Source organism: Phytophthora infestans, genomic scaffold, assembly GCF_000142945.1.
Source record: "Phytophthora infestans T30-4 supercont1.50 genomic scaffold, whole genome shotgun sequence".
Taxonomy (NCBI): domain Eukaryota; phylum Oomycota; class Peronosporomycetes; order Peronosporales; family Peronosporaceae; genus Phytophthora; species Phytophthora infestans.
Genome location: NW_003303709.1, coordinates 324,700 through 333,478, shown reverse-complemented (window position 1 = coordinate 333,478; position 8,779 = coordinate 324,700). Strand labels below are relative to the sequence as shown.

The window sequence follows — 8,779 nt, the reverse complement described above, 5'->3', positions numbered from 1 at the left end:
CAAGTGGTCTGGCTCTCTTACTTAAAAACTCTATATCCGGAGATGTGTATACAACGCGAGGCTAGCTCTTTTAGTTGGTTACCATTCGTGTCGAATTTGGGTGCGAGATGGTCATCTCATGGTTGCAATAAGGTCGGTTGGGCATCGTTTGGTAGCAAATGTCTCGTCTCATATTTTCCAGCTGGGAGTGCCTTTTTTTAATTGAAATCAAAGTCAGTGCCTGGATTGTTTGTTTTGTCAGTACCTTGCCCATCACTATCCCATCTCCCTAAATCTTTCCCGACTATAAAAAATGCGAGGTTATTAGTTGAAACCCCGTTCCTTATTCAGGCAGATTTCTGTATCACATTTGCCTGGGCCCCAACAATTCCAAGCCACACAGCACTTCCAAAGTCTCCTGACTCTTCATTATAATGGTTCAGAGCTTGTCCCGCGACTACGACATCGCTATCATCGGTGGCGGCATTGCCGGCATCACCCTCGCCATTGGCCTGGTGCGTGCCAACGTCCCCGTCACTCTGTACGAATCGGCCAAGGCGTTCGGGGAAATCGGCGCCGGTGTCGCTCTCGCCGCCAATGCCGCTCGAGCAATGGAACTACTAGCTCCAGACATCAAACGCGGCTTCGATCGCGTCGGGACGTTCAATCTCTTAACGGTCAAGAAGAATGTATGGTTCGATTTCCGCAAAGGTGTCGGCACCCGAGGCAACAACGTCGACGACGGAGCCGGTAAACTGATTACTAGTGTCGAGACACCTGCAGGATCGGCTTACGTCCACCGTGCTCACTTCCTCGACGAAATGGTCAAGCTCATTCTGGAGGGGGTAGCCAAGTTTGACAAGCGTCTTCAAGACATCGAGACGCTCCCCGACGGTGACGTCAAGCTCAAGTTTACCGACGGAACAGAAGCTGTGCACAGCGCCGTGATCGGATGCGATGGCATCAAGTCGCGAACACGCAAGGTGATCCTTGGTGAGATGACCCGGCCGCCAACGCCGTCTTCTCTGGTAAATACGTCTACCGTGGACTTATCCCGATGGACAAGGCCGCCGCATTACTGGGCGACGAGATGGCTCGCAACAGCCAAATGTACTTTGGATACCATGGCCACGTGCTGACGTTCCCCATCCAACATGGCGACGTCATGAACGTGGTGGCGTTTGCCAGCAAGGAGGAATGGAAAGACCCGAACTGGGTCGTAGGCACCACCAAAGAGGACCTAACCAAGGACTTTGTGGGCTTCTCCAAGCATGTTCGTGGCATCATCTCAATGATGGAGAATACTGATATCTGGGCATTATTTCATCACCTTCCTGCTCGCACCTACACGCGCAAACGCATGCTTGTCATTGGCGATGCAGCTCACGCCACAACGCCGAACCATGGATCGGGTGCAGCGATGGCCATTGAAGACGCGTACGTACTGGCATCACTGTTGGCTGACGTGCACCACGCGTCCGACCTGAAGGGAGCCTTCGAGGCATTCGAGAAGGTGCGTCTGTATCGTACGTAAAAGGTTGTGGCCACGTGCCACGAGGCTGGCAAGTTGTACGACTTCGAGCTGCCTGGCTACGAGGACGACGTGAAGAAAATCGCGAAGAACCTACAGAAACGTATGCGCTGGATCTGGGAGGAAGACCTGGAGCAGGAAGTAGCAGACGCCAAGTTGTTCTTTCAGACCGCGGCTAAGCAGAAGTATTAATCACAATCACTTGGTTTCATTAACACCCAAGTTGAAGTTAGTCAGGTTGTCTTTGCATCATCGCCTATTGCCTTCTATTTTTTAATGGCGTGACGTTGAATGTACAGTTTGTGAGGTCTTCACTCATCGCCCAGAGTGCAGCACCGTCGTGTTTAGAATGACTAGCAGCGCTGGCTTTGGCTTTGGCTGGGCCTTTGTCTCTAATCTCCAGGAACCCATCAGGACCGAAGAAGTCTCCACTTATCACAGATGCATCCGTCGCAGCGAAGAGCGATGGAAGCGCTCCACGTTCAGTAGCTTGCATGATATGAAGCATGTCTGCCAGCTTAACGATGAAGCCCAACAACCAAGACGGCAGGTAGGTGGCGAGCAGCTTGGGTGCAATGTCCGACGAGGTGATGCCCGGGTGAGCTGCCACGACAATCACCCGGTCTGTCAACCCTGCTTCTGCAATACGTCGCTAGAGCTCGAACGTGAAGAGCATGTTGGCCAGCTTGGATGTGCCATATTCTTTAGCGTAAAGCTTTTTGTTGGTTTTGGACCTGGCTAATGTCCTCAAATTCATCTTCACCCAACGGTGCGACAAGCTGCTCACATTCACGATTCGTGATACTTCGTTTCCACTTTTAAGGAGATCGAAGAGTAAATGGGTCAGATAAAAATGACCCAAGTGGTTCACGGCGAACTGCATCTCGAGTCCATCGGGTGTGTGGGTTGGATGGGCGCTAAGATGCCCCCGTTGTTAACCAACAAGTCCAGTCGGTCGAACTTGGCTCGGAAAGTATCGGCGAAGGCCGGGACGCTGCTAGGTCGCTCAAATCCAGCAGCAGAAATTCCAAGGTGACGGGTCAGGTTCCAGTTCCGCTTTAATCGCGCGTACAGCCGCCTGCGCGCGCTCTGCATTGCGGCAAGCGAGCACCACGTGCGCCCCCTTGCGAGCCAGCTCCAGAGCTGTAGAGAAGCCGATCCCAGAGTTGCTGCCTGTCACGACCGCCACTTTGCCGGCCCAGCGACGGAATTCGTGAGAGGTCCCAATTGCCCATTGGTGAAAAGTATTTTTCGCTCATAGGTTTTACACTAATTTTGAGGATTTTTTTCTTACGAAATACTGAAGTAGAAGTTTGGTTGTGAGCGGATCCTCCTGCACACCAAGCCATGTCATCAGTGCTTGTGTTGCTATAACCGACGTTTTGGGGCCCGCTGCAACAGCACGCAGCTGGTAGGCCTTGCTTCCCGGTGTGCCCGGAACGCGGTTCTCTTGATTCTCTGCTCACACCTGGCAGAAATCGAACGTTGAAGGATAAGCTCGGCCTTTCCATCCCATGGATACCACCGAGGCTCAACTTATCGTTCTCCTCCCACACTGCATTATTGACCGTATCCACATATTAATAGTTTGTATGAACATCGCCGTTGTAAAAACTGAAGTTTTATACATGTACAGGCAGCGGACGAAAGTTTCCAGATGTCAAGGTTTCAGTTCGCATTGGTCGTTGATAGTGTCGTGATGCCGCTTCTCTACATGTACCGTACATTGTACGACCCCTTTGAGTCCCGTTCTTATCATTGGCACAGACAGGTCCTGAAGCGAGATCGTCTTGTATTTTGAATTGAAGACGATGCAAATCCTTGAGCGCACCAAGCGTACGATTGCCAAAACTTGACACGTGAGGTCAACCTGACAGTGTTGATACATGAAGGTACATGTGTACCGGTTGTCAACCGGCGGTTGATGCATGTACAGCTGTACAGGCCGGGAAATGCGGCATTTCAAATGCCGGGTGCAACCTCGGTCACAGCCAGGCTGCTCTCACTTTGTCCCTCCACCACGCGCATGGGCTCATTCCGACATTTGCGAGCTCGTCCTTGACTTAAAATTGCCGTCGCAATTTGCAATGGAGTTTAAGGAGTTCCGCAATCGCTCGGCTCGTGAGCCCTTCACGAGTCCATATCCTCCGATGGAGCTGTCCCCAAAGGAAAAAGACCTCTTACGGCAGCTTGCGAAGGACTTAGTGGCTGTAAATTTGGAAGAGTTCGAAGAGTTCCTCTTCGACAACAACGCAGTGCTCCCAGAACATCAGTGGGAGTTCGTGCGTCGTGACGAACAGGTCGAGACGTTTCTTCGTCGTCGTGAGAAATACGGTCTTCGTGGATTCGGTGCCACCAAGCGGTTCCGTCGCGACACATCCGACAGCAGTGCGAGCATGAGCAGCACCACGAGTGATGAGTTGACGTCTCTGGATGTCGCGGACATTCGCTCTGTCGGATTCAAAGATGGCACGATTGAGGATGGAGTCTACGGCGCCATGAGTCCCACCACAGAAGTCTTCCGCACCAAATCTGCGTACGTTGACGACAAAATCGAAGAATGCAACGTGCTCGCTCTCATCGACAACGTGACAGACTCCGATCCATTTACGTCACTGACTGTTCGCTGGCGTGTGACGGAGAACCCGCCGATCATGCGTACGTTCCTCAAGAGCTACGACCATATCTATCTTGAGGCCACGGGTTTTACGACGCTAAACAACGGAGACCGTGTGAGCTATCAGCTCTTGCATTCCATCGATTTCCCGCACTTAACTCCTCCCCTTTCGACGCATTCCCGAGGCCAAGTTGCGGCCATCCTGTTCATGCGCCAGATTGACAAGGACACTGTACAGATTCACGGACGCGGAGTGTTTGCCATTCCATTTGAGCGAGCACGGGGTCTCTTCACGCACATGGTGCTGGTTTCCATGTCGAAATCTTGTATCAACATATTCTTTGCGGCTCAAATGAAAAAGTTGCGCTGGGCTCTTCGTGAGCGAAGAAAAAGGGGCGCTGGCTCGGGTATGCTGTCGATCTCGAGCACGAACGAGTGTAAAGTCTGTCAGAAGACACCAACAGTCCGAAAGGGATACGACTGCATGCTCTGCGGGGAATTTGTGTGCAAGTCGTGCAGAGTTACGCACAAAATCGCCGATATTGCCCCCGGCAACAAACTCTACTGGACGAAGGCGATCGTATGTCCATTTTGTATGACCCAAGTGATCAAGTCCGACGTGTCGATCACAATGCGCTCCGAAATCGCAGCAGGCGAGTTCCTCGATCGAGATATGAAGGACCAGCAGACAAATTACCCGTGAGTAGTAATAATTCGTACATGTACACACCTTAATGAAGTGAGAATTAAACCTCGCAGAGGTCCATTCTCGATTTTTACTGTCAAATGACGTGTGGTAGAAGGTAGACCGGTGACTTGGCTGAGCCAACTCTGTCGACTGCGCTGATAGTGCTAATGTGGCACGACTACTGAAGGCAGTGAAGAAAGAGTATGAGATCAGTGACCTCGCAGAAATTGTTGCATCCAGCCTCGCAGTTTTCGCACAATGGGCGGCGAAAAAACGCGGGGCAGGCGTTGGATGGAGACATGCCGATTGGGTTGTTTGCTGAGGTCGTCTTAGTCTAAGACGACCTCAGCAAACAACCCAATCGCTGGCAGGGACTCTAAGACTTAGAGTCCCTGCCAGGGCCTCCAAAAATGTGACCAATAAGATTACCGTATTTCGCAATTTCTACCAATGACTTATGGTCATTTATATAGTGGTATCATTCTGGTCCCAAATTGGGACTCTTGGAAAATAAATAGACAGGGCACGACAGAAGGGACTGGCAAACGTTCTAATGTACTTCAATCGTATGCTTACGTAAGAGGCCCCATCAGGGACTTTAAGGCTTAGGTCCTAAAGGGTTAAAGAGTAATGCGTTCATCGTGGTAGTACCGGCGCAGCGCCGAGAAAATGCTATACCGCAAGTCGACTGGATTGTCGCATCTGAACCGTGCCCTCAGCTTTCGTTAAAGAAAAAGATCGACTGATTGAATTGCCGCCAACTTGTGTCGATGGTACCGGAATTGGCTGTCCTGGCGAGGCACTGATCCTCTATCGTCGATCATCAGTGGTGAAGCAATGGAATGAGATGTACAGGTGCTCAATTCGAGCGTACGCGTGCCTTTGGAATGTCGGCCCACCTGGCACGGTGGGGAAAATTGATGCTGAAAGGTTTATAAACCCATATCAAGCTACTACGAACGAGACGAGTCTCATGGTATTTAAATACTTAAATTATCATGACACCCGTCTCGTTCGTAGTAGCTTAGAAACTTGGAAAAGACGACGCCTTGAATCAAAATTCATAACGCTTCTAAAATGAAACTGCTACGAAGATTATAAAGTCTACATAGTGATTCTAAACGAGCTTACCAGGAGTATGGAGAGGCACAAAAGCAACTTGAAACAGAGCACTTAAAGCTACGAATGCTCTTTAACATTTCAAAGCTAAGGAAATAGTAACCCAAAGAAAGTTGTGGCTGAAGAGACGGCTTGTATTCGACGCGGAAATTACAGTTATGTACTTCGAAGTATCCAACCATGGATAAAATACAGCTTGGTTTTGTCTCCGAAGAACAAATCAGGGATATCTTGACAGGTCCGTTGATGAAGTGGGAGCCCTGGGTGATGAGGAAACTCAAGCCGCTTGAGTCGAGCGTGAGCTGCCACGCAATTGAAAAGAAAAAGCGAGCTGCTCGGACATCAACTTCGACAACCTCTGCAGTGATCTACCGGTATTCTGGACGAGTTCCTGTATTCGTAGAGCTAGGCCTGATACAACACTCTGATGGATTGACAGCTACAGTGCTGCATACAACACTATTTCAAGCACAAACCCAGCTATGGCTTTGAAGCCTTTGGATTACTTTTTGCTGAAGTACCATCGCGCTTGCTGGCTGCAGTGAACGCAACCCAAACTGGGCAATGATCCGAGAGTTCGTAGCCGCATTGAACGCGCGACATATACGTCTGAAGTCGAGGGAGCATCGTGTCCATTGGATGTTGTGCTGAACGGCGACTACATGTACCCTTTGAAGGAGGATAGAATCGCCAATCCACACGAAGCACTCCACTGTCAACGCAGTACGTTGGTTTATCGATGTTGCAGTTACTGAAGTCTGCACGGTCGAGCCAAATGTTGTCGTAGAGCTTACCGAACACTGTGGTTGAAAGCGGAGAGCGAATGAGCGCCATCTTGTGAGATCCGAGGCTTCCCAGCACGTCCTGCGGTGACAAATTGAAGTCTCCCAACACCACTACCTTCCTATTGATCGGCACTGATGCACTCAACTCGTTTGCCAGTCGACTAATCTCCGCGATCTCAGCATGACGGCTCTCTTTTTCAGCGAATGAAACGTGCACATTTATTAGTGCGAGCTCCAGCCCCGTCACTCCTGACTCTTTCGTCGCTCGAAAAGTAGCAACACACGGCAACCTCGTAAACACGTCGCTGCTGCCTTCAACTAGCCAGCATTTCTCAACAAGCCGAGCAGCAGAACGTCTGTAGAAGAAAGCGTAGCGTTCAACCCTCTTCTTCGCTCCCGGTGACATACGCCCCACCGGCTCGGACACTACATAGTCCCATCCAGGTAACATCGTCTTCAGTCTCTTCAGCACTATCAGATCCCTCACCTCTTGCAGCGCGACAATGTCAAATTCTTTTAGAATGTCGGCAATTCGCTCCAGTAAGAATATTTCTTTTCGGCGAGAAATGTTGCGGATGTTCCAACTCGCCACAAGTAGCGCGCGGTTGTTATCATTGTGGTTCAACATATTGGTAGGGAAAATATTTCCACGAATGTCTCTCTCAATCTCCCGACAAACATGAAAAGTCTCGTCAATGTTGACCCTCTCTTCTCCACTATCTTCACCGTTATCATCACCAGTCTCTCCCCTATCGAATGGGTCAGAACTTGACCTCACGTGTGCTCCAGCTTGAATTTTCACGTAAGATTTTGGACCAATACCTTTCACAGCCAAAAGATCTTCCTTGCGATGGAACGGCCTAGCTTCAACGATTCGTTGAGCCAGCACTGGCCCCACCCCCTTAAATTGCTGCAATTGCCTCTTGGACGCCGCGTTCAGGTCGATTTTGATGTTGAGCTTAGTGCTTGCTATGGTGGTCGGCTTTTCGTCCACGTATATCTGATTTTCAGCTGTGATGGCCGCAAATTTGACGGGACCGATGCCTTTCACTCGTAGTAAGTCCTCGACACAGGAAAAGGGGCGCGACTCGATGATTAATCGCGCTGTTACAGACCCCACACCGGGCAGTTGCTGCAGCTCGCGAGTTGTTGCCGTGTTCAGGTCCATCTGCAACTCTTCGATCGAGGTTTTGCAACCTTCTTGCGAATTGATGTGATTGGTTAAAACTCAATCAAATCAATTTACTGATGAATGAAAGTGTGACGAGGCCCCCTTTAATATACTGAGACTATACTTTGTTTCTTAATTACCAATGGTAAGTTACCATTGCCATGAATGGAAGTGACCAAGACAAGGGCTTCTGGACAAATGTCCGCCGCTTTCACTCCTGCGCCAGAGAATTGGGTCTGTCATTGTTTATGATGGAGATCTGTTCGCTCGCACTTTCTTGTGCAGAGAGTTTTGTAGCACAATGCTCGCTTCACCTTCATTTTCAAACCCGCTGCGAACCAGGTTCGAGTCGAGTCATGCCGTCTCCTTCCACATCTCCGTCGCCGTCCACTGGTGCCTCACCAGCTAGCCTGGATCAGAATGCAGAGAGCACTAGCCCGACGCCATTAGATGTGCAACCCGCCGAAGATGGTGATAGTGAAAATAGCTTGTGGGACATCATCGGCGAATCTCACATAAAGCTGGAAAGCTACGGTGAGCCCTACGACCAAGAGATTGCAGAGTCAACATCGGGATTCATGTCACCGGCTAGATCGACGAGTACCTCTACAGCATCCATGACCTTAACTCCCTCGCCTGTTCCGTCGGCTAATCTGCCCCCATTGTATGAAGAGTGAGTATCTTCATCGACCTTTTTCTCTGGTTTAAGGATCTCTAACATTTTATTATCGATAGCTTGCTTGGCGGAGGGGCATTGCCGCAGTTGCCATTGCTGATGCACAGCCAGCAACCATTTTCGGCCTTTTCAAGCCCAAGTCACTATATCACTTTCGAGACGCGGCAAGACGGCAGCCCTTTCCGTACGAAATTTGTCTAGCCATTTATGCAT

At 50.2% G+C, this 8,779-nt stretch overlaps 4 protein-coding genes across 4 annotated transcripts; 2 read left to right on the top strand and 2 right to left on the bottom strand.

The window, feature by feature from the left end:
• Positions 1-398: 398 nt before the first annotated feature.
• On the top strand, positions 399-1,702 carry PITG_17117 (salicylate hydroxylase, putative; the record flags this gene model as incomplete). Its single annotated transcript, XM_002896972.1, has 3 exons — positions 399-1,007; positions 1,046-1,492; positions 1,547-1,702. 3 exons carry the CDS (start codon positions 414-416, stop codon positions 1,700-1,702), a joined length of 1,197 nt encoding a protein of 398 aa, XP_002897018.1.
• A 460-nt stretch (positions 1,703-2,162) lies between these two features.
• Positions 2,163-2,605, bottom strand: PITG_17116 (uncharacterized protein; the record flags this gene model as incomplete). Its single annotated transcript, XM_002896971.1, has 2 exons — positions 2,163-2,427; positions 2,454-2,605. The coding sequence occupies 2 exons, from the start codon at positions 2,603-2,605 to the stop codon at positions 2,163-2,165; spliced, it is 417 nt and encodes a 138-aa protein (XP_002897017.1).
• Positions 2,606-3,597: 992 nt separating this feature from the next.
• PITG_17115 (uncharacterized protein) lies at positions 3,598-4,830 on the top strand (the record flags this gene model as incomplete). Its single annotated transcript, XM_002896970.1, has 1 exon — positions 3,598-4,830. The coding sequence occupies one exon, from the start codon at positions 3,598-3,600 to the stop codon at positions 4,828-4,830; it is 1,233 nt and encodes a 410-aa protein (XP_002897016.1).
• Positions 4,831-6,414: 1,584 nt separating this feature from the next.
• Positions 6,415-7,887, bottom strand: PITG_17114 (uncharacterized protein; the record flags this gene model as incomplete). The annotated part of the gene is made up of 1 exon (XM_002896969.1): positions 6,415-7,887. One exon carries the CDS (start codon positions 7,885-7,887, stop codon positions 6,415-6,417), a length of 1,473 nt encoding a protein of 490 aa, XP_002897015.1.
• Between the last annotated feature and the right edge of the window lie 892 nt (positions 7,888-8,779).